This window comes from Marmota flaviventris, chromosome 2 (assembly GCF_047511675.1).
Source record: "Marmota flaviventris isolate mMarFla1 chromosome 2, mMarFla1.hap1, whole genome shotgun sequence".
In the NCBI taxonomy this organism is placed as follows: domain Eukaryota; kingdom Metazoa; phylum Chordata; class Mammalia; order Rodentia; family Sciuridae; genus Marmota; species Marmota flaviventris.
In genome coordinates this window covers 64,219,886-64,237,739 of record NC_092499.1, presented here as the reverse complement: position 1 = coordinate 64,237,739, position 17,854 = coordinate 64,219,886, and the positions used below count along the sequence as shown (strand labels likewise).

Here is a 17,854-nt window from a genome sequence, read left to right as displayed (position 1 = left end):
TTAGGGATTATGCTTGGGGATTTTGGTTGGAGAATCTTGATGACCAAGTGTATTAGACCATGCCAGTCCCAAGGCACACTGAATGATAGTTAATATGAATCCAGGAAACTCCTGAACCCAGCCAGCTCTTCATTTCTTCCATTGCAGTCTTCTTGATCACCTTCCCCCTGAATGTCTTCCCTCCTAACTTCCCTACACCACAAGAACTTACCTCATGCCTGAGGACTCTGTGGGAGCACCCAAGGATCTTAGTGTTTTACTCTTTCCCTAGTTTTGGTGGAGTGCTGACAGAGGCAGATAAAGGCAGATTTGAAGTTGGCATTCTGTACTTCAGCTAGAGAGTCCATGAGCTCAAGGCTTTGGGCCCATGAAAAATTCATTTTCAAAATTCAGTAATTTTGAATATTTTCTTACAACATGATACTACCATAGCTCTGCTAACCCTTGTGTAGAGCCCAAGTAGACCCTGTTATGAACTGATCCTCCTGCTTGTCCCTAACCATATTAGTGCAGGGCCGGCTGAAGCTTACCTTGCCTGAACCTCCATCCTGAGAAATATCAAACTACCTTTGTATTAACAATAAAAGCAATTAGGGTGCATATGGATCAGATTTTTCATTTACAGTCTACATAAGAAACACTGATTCTTTTTACAAATTCAAAATTACTTTTATTTGAATTCATGTCTTTTCATTCCAGCTTGGGGCTCAAGAACAAATGAGCACTCTGACTGGAATACCCCGCCTGAGCACACCACTTGTCTAAAGCCATGATCCTGCTGCTGGGGCAAGTCTGGGACTCACTGAGCCTCCCCATATCTTGGTGTTTCCACCCTATTGTAAGGCCTTGCTCAGGTCATAAGGGAAGGACAACCGTGCTTTGGAAGTATCTGTTTTCCTGACAAGAGTATTAGTTGGCAAGAACTTTTTGGTTAACCGCAGTAAACCACTTTACAGGCAGGGCATATGAATTTTGCCATTTTTTTTTTTTTAAAGGAAAAAAAGTTTGTGGGCTGGGGATGTAGCTCAGTGGTAAAGCACTTGCATAGCATGTGCAAGACCTTGCGTTCAATTTTCAGTACTAAAAAAAGTTCACAATGCATGCCTGAGACAGATCAGGGAAAGCAATTTGATATTTGGAAACATAAGAAACCATAATTGGGATGAGGTGTTTGTTATGTCACTCTACTGTAATGCTCCCTAAGTTCCAACTAATATGAGTGTAAAAAAGTGGAGATGTAACTCAGAGCACCCCAGGATTCAATCCCCAGTACGGGGGTGGGGGTGGGGGTGGGGGGTGGAGTCAGTTTTGGATTTCACCATCCTGAGTTCTGGTTAGCATGGTAAAGGAAATCAAATAGATACCCACCTTCCTATCCTACATTTTCTTTTCAGATGTGACCTTTGTCCCAATACTTAGAATTGACAATGACCATTGTCATGAATGTAGAGTTTGTCTTTTAGTCTTCAGCAAGGCATTGGATCAAATTTCCAACTGGGCAAAAATTAAAACAAGAATTAAAGGAAGAGGGGTGTCTAGGCAACCAAGTCTTCCCAGGAAGAGAAGAGGAAGACAAGAGAAGTGAATAACAGGTTTATTTGCATATACACAAGAGAAGAGTTAACGTTGCTGGGTGAAAAGAGGCAGGGCTGTGAGGAGGTAAGGCTTCAGCAGAGGAAGGCACCTGGACAGACAACAGGAGACTCTCAGCTCATTAAGTCAAGCACAGTTGCAAACTTCATTTGCCCCAAGCCAACAACTCATTTAACCATTTACCTACTGTCCTCAAGAATCATTTACAAAACCAGATGGGAAACAGTGGAGAGACACAGTATTACATATTTAGACCTGCTACTTAAAACTTTATGTACAAGATGCAGGAAAAAACCCAAGAGGTACTTTCAAATAGTTCTTAATCTAATCAGTGCTATCTGCTCTGCTAGTAAAAATACCATTGTGGAAGAATTTGGGGATTAAATGCACCTCTAAATTTGGAGCCTCAATTCTACAACAGTTTAAGCAAAGAGAACTGAGAAGTAGTTCCTGCCTGGTTTCTAGGACCACAGCCACACATACAAGATCCCTGGAAGTGAGGATGGAGTGGCCACAGAAACATCCATTTCTCAGCCTGCTCCAGTGGGTATGTCATGGGGGCCTGTATGTCTCAGCTGAATCTGTAATGCTGGGATGTCTTTCCCAAGGATGGAAGTCATCCTTCTAACAATGATTTTTCTTGGCTTCTAACATTAATCAAAATGAATTTTGACTTTTCTTCTGAGTAATCAAGTGAAATAAAGGCTTTTAATAAGAAAGACCAAGCTCTGCTTTTGGCAACTATAACTACCAATAGCTAGTTCCCAAGGGAATTTTACTTCTTTTTCTCCAGGAGGATATGTGGATTGTCTTTATAGAAGCCAGAAGAGGCTACCTGGTGAGTAGATTAAAAATCAAACAAAACATAAGGGCTGGGTGTGCTAAGAAGGGGAAGAGAAACACACAGTGAGTGGTTATCTTTTTTTGTATATAAAGGATTAAAAATTTTCAATTTAATACATTTTGGAAAAGCAAATGTAAAATGACTTGGGCTTATAAAACCAGAATTTACAATTATCTGTGAATAGTCAAAGACAAATCATAGAACCATTTTGATTACAAATCCAAAGTAATTCTAATGTTGGTTACAGAATCGCTGTCCTGCTCCCCCAGTAAAAGTCCAGTTGTTGAATTGGATGCATCCTCACTCTGCTCCTGCTCCACCTCCCTCACCTTAAACAGTGCTAGTGTGGACCCCAGTCACATCACACATATATTAGGCACGTCCGCCCTTCTGCGAAGTTTAGTGACATGTCATCTCCTCTCGACTTGCCAACCACTTTCCTTTTCTGAAGAACCATCTCCCCAAGAGCCTGATTTCATCCAAGTCTTCAGGTGGCCTCCCTTTGGTCCTAGTTCCATCAGGACAGGTCCTCGTCTAAGAGGAATGCTGGGTCAGTGAGGCCACAGTAGTCTCCAGTTAGGTCCTTATGATAATCCCAGCTGGCTCCTAGGTGTCTAGCACCTCAGTGCTCAAGAACGTTAAACTCTTCTCTCTCCCTCATTTCTTGCCAGCATTCTGCCCTCCATGTGTGACACATATGCTAACAAGACATTTGGTCATTCCTAGGTCTTCCTGTCTCACACAGCCTACCTTGATAACTGAGTGACTGTAACACCACAAGGCTGAAAATCTCTTGGACTTTTCCTCTCTCAACCATTATCTGCCTCCATGGAACTCAGTCTCTTCCAGAAGCCAGTTGTCAAACCAGTGACTCCTCTGCCTATACCCTCTGCCTCCCGATGGTCCTGCTGAATCTGTCAGCTTGAGATGCCTGCTGCACTGTGACGTTCAGTCAGAACGTCATAGTCTTTGTCAAGGGCAAGCCTGGGGGAAAATGCCAGTCCCACCAATTCTGATGAATAGTTTTGGGTTGAATTAAAAGAACATAGTAGCACATTCTGCTCTTCACTACACTGCTTCATTTACACACCTCTAACATCCACCTTAGTAGTTTGAGCACAAAGCTCTTGAGAGCTGTCTCTTCTCCTTCCTTCAATATGTCTAAACTCCATCACATGGAGGCAAGGAAGCACCTGCTGGCCTTTTGAGTGCCTTTTAGGAACTAGCACCTAACTGGTTAATGTATTATCCACAACTAGTCATATTTTATGGCCTCCATACAGTACATATTGCAGCATCACTCGATTTGCAAACAGAGAAATTTATCAGGGATCTATAGGCTCTTGAATCAGATAGTAAGTGCTAACCTCCATTAGCATTAAAAATGTTCCACTTTTAGTATGTCCACATTAAATGCTCAATGAAGAAGTGTTACTCAGAGAAAACATGGAATATTTCTTTTTAAGAAAGGAACCATGCTTTCCTTTCCAGCACAGTCCATGGGCTGCAGGCCTGTTTCACTCTCCTCTCCATGCTCTCAGCTCAAGTCTACAACTCACTGGCAGCACAATCTGATTGAACAGGTGCTCCTCGTTGAGACCAGAACACCTATGACACGTGAACAGGGTGAGATGGCAAAAACTATAGACTCCTAGGTCCTTGTTGATGGACAACTAAAAGAAAGGTCTCATGAGACAATGAGCTCACACACGCCAGTGCACACACACACACAAAGTCAAACATCCCAACAAGGATTCACTTTCACAGAACCTTGCACAAGTACACTATGCTCACATCTCACTAGAAAAGGAATAACTTGGATTTTCCCCCTTTTCTTTACACAGCACAAGCCTATGGCCAGTTAGACATTCAGACCCATTGTTGAATGTTGAATAGAAGGGAGCAGCAGCAGAAATGAAATTTCAGGCCCTGGTTTTATGTGCCTTTAATACTTTTTTCCCTTTCCTCTGTGTTCACTAAACAAGAATTTTTAATTTTTTTTTGTAAGGCTACTTTTTGTAGCTTTTTTTCCCTTTATATTTATCATGTTTTAAATTTCTTCTCTGAGGAGCAATTCTCTGAATCTGTGTCTTCCAATTCGACTCGGTGCCTTTTGAAGCCACTGTGGCCATGAACAGCCCTGCTGCTGTCTGTGGTGTCAGTGGGCTCCTCTCTTGTTCCAGCATTAGGAGTCTCACAGGTCATTTCAGACCCACAACAATCTTTGTGTAGGAGTGTCCCTGTCAGGGATGAGTTATCATGGTCAGTGTCTGAATGTCCTGGGGAAGAGTAGGCCACCACCTCTAGCTCCCCAAAGTTCTGCCCATTGTTGTGGGGGTGAGGGGGCCGGGGGTGCAAGCGTCCATTGTTGTGATTGGCACAGATGGTTTCAAGGCTCCTTTCCTCACTGTCATCAGACTGGGTCCTCGGACAGTTTCCAGACCCGCTGTTGAGAATGGAGCCCGATGTCTTGGGCATAGGAGGAGAGGGTGGTTCCTCAGCCCGGCTGCTCAGGGCCTTGCTCAGGGCCTTTCCATTGAGCTTCTTGGTTTCAAATGAGTGTTCTACAGAGCCACCATTGTTACCATCCTGAGAGGAACCCTCTGGTGCCTCGGTCCAAGGTTGGCTGCTGTGCTCATGGCCTGGGCCACTGCTGGGATTTCTAGTGGAAGTCCCTTCTTTAAAAGCATCCTTACTGCAGCCTTCAGGTGGCAGGTCCTGGTTCCTCGTGACCATGGTTGTGTTTAGGCAGATTTCCTTACTGGAAGAAGGTGCTGGGCTGTCTTTGTGGCTGGTTCCCGCTCTCCCTTCATCTGCCTCTCCTGTCACCAGGGAAGTCTCTCCATCTTTGTTATTTGAGTAGGAGATATAGGAGTAGCGGAGCCATTTGTAAGCTTTATAAATTTTTCGCTCAACTGATTCTATGTCAGAAGTTGGTGATGCCCGGCTTGGCTGAATCTCCAGAGTGGAAGTGCTCCGCTCAGGGGAGGAGGTAGGGGAAGAGGAAAGGTCATCCACTTTGATCTGGGGGTAATCATAGTTGTCTTCTCCAATGTAGGTGTTGGTGGGCTTGGCTGGGGCACTGGGCCTCTCTTCTCTGGGTATCTTCTGTCGCCTCCGCATGGCATTTCGCTGTCGGGTGGAGGCTCGGCGTTCATTCAGCTCCTCCTCATCCTCTGAGCTGCTGGAACTGCTGGAACTGCTGGATTCCTCTTCAGGGCTAGGTGACCGTGGTCGGGGGAAGAGGTCTGTGTCTAGTTCAACCTCACAGGCATTCTCTTCAGAATCGGACTCATTGGACAGGGCCAGGAGGCGCTTGTCCTGGTAGCGACGCAGAGCAGACAGGCGCTGTTGGCGAGAGGCTGCATCCTCACACGTGGGTGTTGGTGGGGTTGATGTCACTGCATTTGTAGTGGTGACTCGCAGGGGCCCCAGATGGAAGGCATTGTCAGCAGACTCATCTATTGTGGGAGGTGGGGAGTGGGGCAGTGAGGCTGAAGACTCAGAGTCAGTATAGCCTGAGCGCTCGCTGACCCCTGCGTGTAGCTGAAGGATGGTACTTTCACTGAGGTCACTGTCTGAATCAGAGCTCCAGCCCTCAATCTCTCGGCGTACCAGAGAGTCAAAGAAAGCCATCATCCGGGGGTCTTCTTGGACCGACTGGTTGGCATAGTCATGCGACAGGCCACTTCCGCTGTTCAGCACAAGGCTAATGTACTCTTCGTGGGTGTAGAGGCAGCGGGAATCGTCCTCAATTCGGCCGTCCAGGTCTCCGGTGCATCCTGGCTGCTTGTATGGGCTCCAGATCTACATAGATGAAAAACAAGATATCTTAAAGATTGGCCAAAGTGTTAAAAACTTTCAGCAGGTTGAAGCTGAGTACAGAGAGACCACTTTTCTAAAGTGAAAATAAAACCAGCAGTCAGAAATTCTGTGACAGTTACTATTTCAGCCTACAATTCCACTTCTCAACTGCAACATTTCCATTTTATTGAGATGGGGTCTCATTATGTTGGCTCAGACTGGCCTCAAACTCACAATTCTCCCACATCAGCCTCCCTAGTAGCTGGGACTGTAAGTGTGTGACACCATGCCCAGTCTTGAACATTTCTAATTTTTAGCTAATGGGAATTGCTTACTGGTGATTGATAAGAATAGCCAACTCTAACACTATAGCTCCTTCTCGGACATGCAGGCATCAGTTTCCCAGGAAACTGGGTTCTCTTAACCAGGGAGCTACTGGCTTTCTCCCCAGTTATTCTGTTAGCTGCAAGAATAGAGGTTACTGCAGCCCTATCCCTTAACACTTCCCACTCTGCCGTCAGGGACATGGGCTCATTGTTAAAAGATGGCAGAACTAGGATTCCAACTCAGGGCTGTCTGATTCAAAGGCTCAACTTTACATCCTGGATAAATTATGCAAAAATCAAGTTCAAGGTAATTAAGCTGTCACTGCAAAAGAGAAGGATTAGCTCCACCTGACTCCCAGACTGGTCCACAAAACAGCACAGAGAAGCTCAGTTACATCAGCATGTAGCCATGGCAACTCAATGAAATTCCAGGCGATTTTCTTGCCTGACAGGCTGGTGTCTATCTTTAGATGGCATCCAACCCAGAGAACAGTGGTCTCTCATTCCCCATCTGCTATCAAGACAAAAGTTTTCTTGCCCTAAAGCTATCAGAAGACAAATCCACCTTCTTGTGGGAACTTTATGGGGCTAATTCCTGTTGTGCTTTACTTGGCAATTCCTGGGAGCTGGTGTTTCTTTGGAGTATTCTCATTTCACAGGACACTGAAGAAACCTTCTAGAATAGCTTCTCCCCACCAATTTCCAAATCAGATTAGTTCTTCCTTCAGTTTTATTCACTGTCCACAATTCCTCTTCCCAGGTATCTTCCCCTCTCTGGATTCATAATCTCACCAGGAGTTTTAAGGCACTTATTCTTAAACGTGAGTGTCCAAGAATCTCCCGAAGAATAACTACAAGATTGACTCTGAAAGACCCACTCTTGGGAAACATTTAGATATGACATCTAGCATAAGGCTCAAGCTATAGATGACTATCTCTGTAGAAAAGTACTTAAGGGACTAAAAGTTTAGTGGCTTAGAAAGGAAGCAGAGGGATCCAAAAGGTCAACTTCTTAGGATGTTTTTTGGGTCTTATTTTTTTGTTTTTTTGGTACCAGGGATTGAACTCAGGGACACTCAACCACTGAGCCACATCCCCAGTGCTATTTTGTATTTTATTCAGAGGCAGGGTCTCATTGAGTTGCTTAGTGCCTCATTTTTGCTGAGGCTGGCTTTGAACTTGCCATCCTCCTTCCTCAGCCTCCCAAGGTGAATCTTATTATTAATTTTGAGCTAAGTCTCTCATCTCCACAATTTACAAATGGCAAAATGAGCCATAATAGTACATGCCTGATATCCCTGTGACTCGAAGGCTAAGGCAGGAAGATAGCAAGTTCAATGCCAGCCTCAGCAATTTATTGAAGCCTGAAGCAACTTAGAGAGACCCTGTCCCGAAATAAAAAAATTAAAAGGGTGCCAGGAAGGATGGTACACACCTGTAATCCCAACAGCTTGGGAGGCTGAAGCAGGAGGATCGTGAGTTCAAAGCCAGCCTCAGCAAAAAGAGAGGCCCTAAGCAACTCAGTGAGACCTTGCTTCTAAATACAGTATAAAATAGGGCTGAGGATGTGGTTCAGTGGTCGAGTGCTCCCTGAAGTTCAATCCCCAGTACAAATAAATAAATAAATAAATTTAAATAAATAAAAAAGGGTTGGGGATGTGGTTCAGTGGTTAAGCACTCCTGGGTTCAAACCCCAATTAAAAAAAAAAAGGTAAAATGTTATCAACCATGTTCCCTAATATGAAGAGAAATCTATTTGTCTTTCAAAGAAACTCTGAATTTGTTACCAGTAGTGCAAAATAATAATAGTGAGATGTTGGCCTAACTACTTTGCAAACCGTTTTAAGGTTCCAATCTACCCAGTCTCCCATCCCAATGTTTTCACTTCAGGAATGAAAATCACAACACTGAAAATTGGCTTTTGTTTGGGCCCTGGAACGTATTCAACGGAGGCAGACAGTCCATTCCTGAAGTCTATGGTAATGGAACAAAACAGGATCAAGAGGTAAGAGCCAGCTGGTGATCCTGAGGAAGGCTCAGATCCCTCACCTAACCAGGGAATCATATGGATTTTCATCTAATCCTGATCCAGAGTAAAACAAAACAGCCAGACTTCAACAAGGAAGTTACAGAGCTACAGGATGAGCAGGAACCTTAGCCCCACCACTTCTCATAACCCTGAGCAAATGATTTCAGTCTTGAAAGCCTCTATTTCTCATCTGTAGAAATAAGAATGATGAAATGCATAACCTATACTCAAGCACCAACAGACATGCTTCTTCTTCTTTCATTTGGTGATTGAATACCGCAACCACAAAAATTTAGACCCACCCCCAGACAGAGTTTTGTACATCAAAAATATTGACTGTCCCTATGATCTTGGTCTTCATCCTTAAAACATCAATTTCAATCATTTGTGAAATTGTTCATTTCTTTATCCTGAAAGTCAATAACTTAGAAATAAGGCAATGAAAAAAACAACTTCCTGTTGTCTATTAAATGTGGCTAGGCGGCTAGGTATGCCTCTTTGTGGGGCAACACTCTGAGAAAAGGAAGAATGACAACTTGTTCTCTAAGCCTTGTGAAGAGTTTATTTCAAGAGCTGCTGAGGAAAAGGATGAAGCTCAATTCTTATTCACATATCATCCAAATAAAAATCAATTAAGTGGCAAGTGAGCTACTGAGTGACCACGACATGGAAGAAGCAACTTAAAGCCCTTTATTCTCCTTGAGTGGTTACACTGAATTTAGAATTTGTCTACAACCAAGGAAATGTAAAGATAAGGTCCTAAATTGTTATTCAAGGGCTTATCACACTCAATGTGGCTTCCAACACTGTCTGGGCCTGTCCACAGTCTGCCTTCGTGGCCTTATCTCCTAGACCCACCTTCTTCTGGTCCTCTTTACTTTGGCTCAATGCAATAATTTATTCATAAATACAATGCATAGTAGTTGATAAATAAATATTTGTTGGAAAATAAATAAATATCCAAGCCCTTTCTTGGAATGTTCTTCCCATATTGCTCCTCTCTTTCCTTTTGAGGTCTTTAATTTATTCTTCAAAATTAGCTCAAATATTAACCTGTCCGGAGATTGCCCCAGATGAGAAAAATCTCTTCTCTCTCTCACAAAACTTTGTTTATATTGTCCTGTGCACACACTGCATTTCCCATTGTCTTTTTTGACTTTTCTACTGGGTCATCAATTCCTAGGGAGATCTGTGTTACCATTTTATGTTCCCCACAAGGCCTAGCACAAATGGCTCACTGTAGGTACATCACAAATATGGGATGAATAATGAATATTGAGCTTTGAGGGGGGTGGGAAGAAAGCCAGGATTTGCCTCATTCCTTCACATGTTTAACCATAAAATGAACCTCCTCATTAGGCTTGTGTGGGCATTCAGTGGCAGAAGGCCTATTATGGGTGAGAACACATGGGCCCTGATGAAAGAGATTCTTCTCTAGGCTAAAAAGGTAGCAGCAGGGGCTGGAATTGAGGTTCAGCGGTACAGCGCTTGCCTAGCACATGTGAGGCCCTGGGTTCGATTCTCTGTACCACATAAAAATAAAATAAATGTATTTTAAAAAAAAAAGGTAGCAGCAAAGGATAAGGGCAAGGAGAAGGTAGCGTGGAAAGAGAAAAGCAAGTCTCAGGCTGGACTAGAACACGGTAGGTGAGAACTCTTTGAGCCTTTTGACTCTCTCAGAAGTGGGTCTATTTACGAAATTTCTATTTATTAAAATAGAAATTGTCATGCACAGGTCATTCCCAAGGCACTCCTGGGTGTCTCAAGTCCTCACTTTACAGAGGGAGACTGATCCAAGTGCTGAGACTCACTGGCACTTTTCAGAGTGATGTAGGCATCAGCAAAGGCAGTAGCTGCAGCACTGTACTAGGTGTCTCATCCTCCTCCTTCTCACCTCCCCTCCTGCAATGCTTTTACCATCACACCATTCCCAACCAGATGGTGAATGGGGAAGACACTTGTGAGAGAGCAAAGCTGAGCACTCCAGAGCTTTCAGCTTTCAGTCTCACTGTGGTCATCTGTGCATACTTAAGGTTTCAAACGGCTAAACAACTCCTGGTTCCTATGGGAACCTGGAAGCAGTGAGCTCCATAGCTCAGTCTGGATAACCTCACAGAGAAAACATTTTCTTCTCTTTCTTGAGAACTTGGCTAGTCTCCAACCTATGACCTTTAGGGTAAGGACTTCAATTGACTAAACAATAACTGGGGAGACTTAGCACAGAAGCATCCCAGAGTACGCGGCCAAACAGGAATTCTCTTCTAAAAGAGATGCCCAAGCACAGAGCTCTCTGAAAGAAAGAATGACTTCAACAGGCCTAGAGAAGACATTACAGAGCCAACCGATTAGTCATAGGCCAAAGGAGAGGGGAAAGCAATGTAAGGGGCAGGGCCATTTCAATGACAGCCCAAATGAAGGAATATTGAGATGATCAAATCAGGCTGTCTGCTGCCTTCTCCTAGCATGGAGAATGTGGTGGAACAAAGGACAGGCTCTATCATAGCTTTATTACTAATTATCTGTGTGACCTCAGACAGTTAAATTCATAATTTAAGTTTCATCACCTGTAAAAAGAAAAAATTGGGAGAAATGACCTAAAAGACTCACTCTATCTCTCTGGGGAAACAATTACAGCCAATAAAGTCAGCCCTAATTCCCAGGACTAACAAAGCCTATGAAGAGAAGGTTGGACTAAGAGCTAATAAAAATATTGACCCACACACCAATATAATATTTCTGATAGCTGTCTCTTGCCATCAAGTACAACTTGATTTAATTCCAGATAGTTGGAAATTTACTAAATCACCACAAACCAGTTTTTACTTTTTCTCTGAAACCTTTCTCACATTTCAAAATCATTTTAAGAAAAAAATTCAAAAACTTTAAATTTTGGGAGGAGTATTATCTATCCTAATTTAACTCAAGTTATTTTACAGGGTTCTCAAAAATTTCTTTTTCCCTGAACCCTCATTTCCTCAGATGTGGAAAAAGGGTCACTAGCAACTGGAATGTGAGTGATGGGCAGTGGGCTATCCTTTTGTGGACATAGGCCAGGCTGGGTTCCTCTGTTGTGGAGATTAAAAATATTCATTCAGCTGATGTGCAATTGATGTGTTTAGTATTTACACACAAGTAGCCTCAATCACAACCACATACAATAGTGTTTTTTGCTGTATCCAGAGACAACTTATCTTGGTTCTGACAATCACTTAAGGGATAGTGGCTCTCCTAACCGCCCAGGTAAGGTTGGAGAAGCAGAATTCAAAATCAAAGGGAGGCTGAGGTAGGAAAAATCCCAAGTTTGAGACCAGCCTTGGCAACTTAGCCAGATCCTGTTTCAAAAAATAAAAAAGGGCTGGGGATAGAACTTGCTGGCAGAGCACTCCTAGGATCAATCCTCAGTCCCTATCCTCCAAAAGAAAATATTCAAAGACCACTGGAAATGCTAACAGCATACAAGGTAGTGTCTAAAAGATACCATTTGTTTCAAAGCCTAGTGACTAGTTTTAAAAACGGTTCTTGAGTCATCCAAGCCACAGGGAAGCTAGGGATCTTTGGATCAGCAGCTCTGGGAAGTCTAGAGATGTCTATGAGGTCATTAATGCCAGGCTGAGAACTGTTTGGTCTCCTAAAAACAGCCATGTTTGAAAAACAGTTAGCTATATGTACATGCAAAGAGAACAGGGAACATATCTATATGCATATATCTACAATGTAAGTCCATATATATGTAAAATGTAGAAATTTATTCACATACAGTGAATAAATTCTTCTCACTAGTCTGTGGTCTTTCACCAAAATGAGATAGAAAAGCCATCTTACACTTTTTTTTGGAATTATATACATGCATAGGCACAGATATTTCTAATAAAAAATAGATGCATATAAACTATATTGGTTTCTTTCTTTCTTTTTTTTTTTTTTTTGGTACTGGGGATTGAACTCAGGGGCACTCGACCACTGAGCCACATCCCCAGCCCTATTTTATATTTTATTTAGAGACAGGGTCTCACCGACTTGCTTAGTGCCTTGTCATTGCTAAGGCTGGCTTTGAGTTCATGATTCTCTTGTCTTTGCCTCCCAAGCTGCTGGCATTACGGGTGTGTGCCACCGCGCCTGGCCCTATATTGATTTCTTAATACACATATTACAAATAGTTCTGAATGGAGGAGTTTTTTTTAAAGGAGGAGTTGCATTTATTTAAAGCTAATCTCAAACTTCTAGCATTTTATTTTAGGTAGCTGTCATCTGAAAAAAAACAAAACAAAAGTAAAACTATTTCATTTTCCTACAATAAAGCTGAATATTGAAAAGTTACATAATATTCTAAACAACTTTTTAAAGTCTGGCTTTGTAGATTTAAGTCGCCTGAATATTCAAAACACTCACACCCAAATCTTCATATACACACACACACACACACACACTTTCTCTCTCTCTCTCTCACACACACACACAACACTCTCTCTCTCTCTCACACACACACACAAGGATTTCACAAATAATCAGTCCTAGTGATCACATTCTTAGGATATTGTTGGTCTCTCTAATATCCAAAAGTTTTCATGCCAGGAATGAAACAGCCCAGGTTACTTGTGCATTGTTTAGTACTGAAAGGAGGATTTTTAATATAAACTTTCCAATATTTTATAATATGTCAAATTGAGAATTTTTATAGATCTTTAATTTCTTCAAAAGGACAGAAGGGGAAGGATCTCACCTTGATAATCTTTTCTACACCAGAAGAGCAGATCATGTAGGTGTGGGGATTAAATCGGACCTGGTTAACAATAGAACGATGCCCTTTCAGCACCATGAAGGCTCCATTGACCACCCTGCCAATGCCACCTGGAAAGACAGAAGAAAACAAAAACAAACAATGAGATGGATCAAAGTAAATATGTTCCAGTAATGGCTGACAAACAGCTCTGTACAGGAGCAGAGATTTTTATTGTTGTTGTTAACTATGCCACCAGGAAGATGCTTAAACTTACAGATAAAGTTGCTATGGAAAGAGGGCTAAAGCACCCCTCAACATATGTGCTCTTACCAAGAGCCTTTATTTAGCTTGTAAGCATTGCCCACGCCCACCCACTGCAATTCCATTGTCAATAAAACCAAAGCCAGTTAAAATATTCCTCAAGTTTTTGATCCCCAAGTTGGAATAAAGTATTACCTTAGAAAAGGCCAACTGAACAAAATGAGAACTGAACTGCTTGTGAATATTTAGGCTGCTGAGGCAGGGACAGGCAGGACTTAATGTACAAATGGCATCTTAGATTAATTTGCCCTCAATATATGGTGAAGACAGGAAAAATGAAAATAAGAAAATAGCCCACCGGGAAAATAATGGAGAGAATCCCTATCTCCCTAATAGCAGGGAGAGCTGAAGATAAAGGAGATTTAGATCACTTCCATAATATGCAAGGTCCAAGTATTAAGAAGTGAACTAGAGAGTGGGTCTTAAAAATACTGTGTCTGAGCCAGGCATTGTGGTACAGTCCTTTAATTCTAGCTTCTCAGGAGGCTGAGGCAGGAGGATAACAAGTGTGAGACCAGCCTGGGAAATTTATTAAACCCTATCTCAAAATCAAAAAGGTTTGGGGATGTAGCTCAGTGGTAGAGCACTTGCCTAGTGTGAGTGAGGCCCTTGGTTCAATCCCTAGTACTGCAAAAAACAAATGAAAAACAAAACAAAACAAAACTCCCATCATGTATGGATTAAATTAAACAGGCCACAGATAGAAAGCTGTATTTTAAGGACGATCTTAAAAGCTTTCCTCTTAAGTGAATTACAAAAGTACCAGAGGCTAGGAACTTACAGTAGGTTAAAGATATCATCATTTATGAACTTGGGATAATTCAGAGTTCCAACTCCACTGGTAGTGCTATCACACTTATAGAACACAAACACCCAAATTCTGAAAAGTTGCTTCTGCACAATCATCAATAGCATAGCACACACAGGAGGCCAACTACATCCCTGGCCAAGGTATAAAATGTGATGCATCCAGACACATACAAATGAGAGTTCACTTAATCAATTACTACCTTATTAGCCCCTACCAGACCATGGCACCACAAGGGTACAAAGTATTATTAGGCACAGTGTGGCTCCATCCTACTCCCAGCTCTACTTTGTTCAAACATTAATTCCAAAGAGTTCTTGATGTTTCCATGTCTTAAGGAAAAATGAGTAAAACAATGTCTCTTTCCCTGACATAATGTGGTTGCAGAGATGTCTTTTGCTTTAGGCTTGCCAATAAGACTTCTATTTTGCCTCAGGGAAGAGATCCCCTTTTATTGCAATAGATCTATCTTTTTTTTTGGAACTGGGGAATGGACTCAGGGGCACTCAACCACTGAGCCAAATCCCCAGCCCTAGTTTGTATTTTATTTAGAGACAGGGTGCTTAGTGCCTCACTTTTGCTGAGGCTGGCTTTGAACTCACGATCCTCCTGCCTCAGCCTTCTGAGCTGCTGGGATTACAGGTATGTGCCACCATGTCTGGTGCAATAGACATATCTTTAAAAATAAATAAATAAACAAAAATTTGACAGCAAAATTCAGACTGTACTGATTTGCTTCTTGGTGGTGCCAACTTAGCCACTTCTAGGTGCTTACTCAATTTGATGAGTGACAAATTGTCCTTTGACTAAATGTTTTCCCATATTTGGCTACATTAATATTTGAATTATCCAGGATAGAAAATATATTTAAAGTTATTCATGTCTAAGCCCAACTTCATCAGTTTTGCTAATAAACTACAAAGAGGGAAAAAAAGACTGACTAGGACACAGAACTGGAGGGTTTGTTTTTTAAATTGTAGATGGACACAACATCTTTATTTTTATATGTTTATTTTTATGTGGTACTGAGGATCGAACTCAGGGCCTCACATGTTCGAGGCAAGTACTCTACCACTGAGCTACAACCCCAGGCCAAAACTGGAGGGTTTTTAACAGAGAAAAAGGATCAAGAAAGGTTTGGCACTGAGGAAGACTGCTATGGTGGGATCCCCTAATTTGAATGTTTCTAGAGTTTCTTGAATGTAGTTGGGAGGAAGGAAGGTGACTGGGGCCTATCAAAATAAAAATACACTTGAGAGAATTAGAGAAGAGAGATCCATGGGAATTAAAAACATCTGTCTAGGGATCGCAGCATCCCAAGGAACTCCTTGGGATAAATTCCTTCAGTTACTTAAATTCCCTTACCTTTCCTAGGTAAGGCTGATCTGACAGGGATCATTCCTGCTTAGAATTCTCTATATTCTGCATTTTTGATATCCTATTCCTGCCTCTACTCCAACACTGGATGGCAATAGCAAATAAACTTTAAACCTAATACCAATATCGTTTAATCCTATTGCCTTTAAAAAAATAAAAATAAAAAGGAATTTAAGTAACTGAAAGAATTTATCCCAAGTCATACAACTAGCAGGATTTAAACCACACTCTGTTTGGCTACAATGTCTAATACGTTTTCCTTTCCATAGCAACTGCCTTTAGGAAGTACAGGGTTTGAATAGAACTGGATTTAGAGGCTTATAATAATTTTTAAATCTTCTGGCAGTTATTAAATAGACTGGTTTTTCATTTGAAATCCTAAATAAAGGCAGAGGGATTCAGATTCTATTCAATGGTATTCTGAGCTATAGAGTATCACCACAGGACATTTCATCAGGATGTCAATACTAAATACTCCATACAAGTATAGCTGGATCTGTCTTATTTACTCCTGCATATCTAGAACCTTGGGTACAAGCCCTAAAGTAGAACAGGGCCACAGTAAATACTTGTTGAATGCAGAGTGCAATTTTAGAATAAGTAACACCAAAGGAAGATGGATAGAAGGTCTCATGACTGACAAAAATGATCTTTCTGTCAGAGGTTACTTGGAATACAATCATACTAACTTCCAAATCTAAAGAATAATTAAAGGGTATCAATGCCTAAAAATTTAGATCATGGAAAAACTATTTTATGTACTGTGACCTCATCTCATTTTTCTTCTTGGCAGCAATTTTTTTCCCCCCTTGAAATGGGATCTCATGGTCTTGCCCAGGCTGGTATTAAACTCATGGGCTCAAGTGCTTTTCCTGCCTCATCCTTCCACGTAGCTATGACTACAGCTGTACACCTCTGTGTCTGGCTTAAGGAGTAATTTTAATACTGTTTTTTCTCCTCCTTCCCACATAAACTGGTACCACTGGTACTAAGAAATCTAAAAGAGGATGAAGTCAACAGAGCAAAGGAATTGATGGCTCTATAAAATAGGTACAAAAAGCATTATTGCTGCCATTTGTTTCAGGTAACCAAGGCTCTGTACAAAGAATCATAGTAGTGAATGGGCTTGAGAGGTTCTCTATAGTATCTTTCTTGGTACTTGTGTTTCAAATGATTGAATTGAGCTTAGATACAATGATCATTGAAAATAAATTTTTATTAGCCTTGGGGACATGGATAAACCAGAGTTTCTGTTTTAATTTGAAATGGCTGAAGTCAAGATGCCAATATCAGTAAGAACCTGAAGTTCTTACTGCTAGACCCTCTGATGAGCAGCAGGGTCAAATTGTAAGGTGTTAAGAATTTTTTCCCCCCATAAGAACTGTTACAATCTACGTAAATTTCTTTCAAGGTTATCACATATCCAGGAAAAAAGGACCTCACTCATTCTTTAGTTGTCATTTGTTTATGTAGTTCTGTATAATAGTCATTTTTTAGGGCCATCTACTCTGGCTAGTTTAGTAAAACATGCTGGTACTTTAGGTTTTATTCAAAAGTCAAAGGTGGAGTTCTCATGTAGTCATCTTTCTATGGTTTGGAAGGTATGCTAGAGAGGTGGGGAAGGCTATAAGTCACCTTATCTATTCTATTTCAAGAACCCAGAGAAGAAAATGAGAGCAGGCCATCTCATAGAATTCTAGCTCGAGGAATTCGCTTGCTACCTTAGGGGACCCCAGGAAACAAATAACTCCTTGCTCAGAATCCAAACAAAAGGCCTTTCTAAAATGTTTTGGTTACTGGGCACAGTAGTACACACCTGTAACCCCAGTGACTCAGGAGGTTGAGGAAGAAGATTTAGGGCATCCTGGACAACTTAGTAAGACCCTGTTCTCAAAACATAAAAAAGGGCTGGGGATGTAGATCATTAGTAGAGTGCTCTGGGTTCAATCCCCCGTAAAACAAACAAACAAACACACACACACACACCCCTATGCCCAAGCATCTCAGAGAAGACAATGGGGTAAGCATGAAG

The 17,854-nt window shown here is 41.7% G+C and overlaps 1 protein-coding gene across 2 annotated transcripts in view; it reads right to left on the bottom strand.

Annotated features, from left to right (window-relative positions):
- Positions 1-1,578: 1,578 nt before the first annotated feature.
- Positions 1,579-17,854, bottom strand: part of Dcaf5 (DDB1 and CUL4 associated factor 5) — a 100,012-nt gene continuing 83,736 nt past the window's right edge. For both annotated transcript variants that reach the window (XM_027929396.3, XM_027929395.3), the window contains exons 8-9: positions 13,317-13,444; positions 1,579-6,244 (exon numbers count right to left, since the gene is read on the bottom strand). In XM_027929396.3, coding sequence (XP_027785197.2) covers positions 4,481-6,244; positions 13,317-13,444 — 1,892 coding nt within the window. In that variant the 3' untranslated portion in view covers positions 1,579-4,480. The remainder of the gene's footprint in view (positions 6,245-13,316; positions 13,445-17,854) is intronic.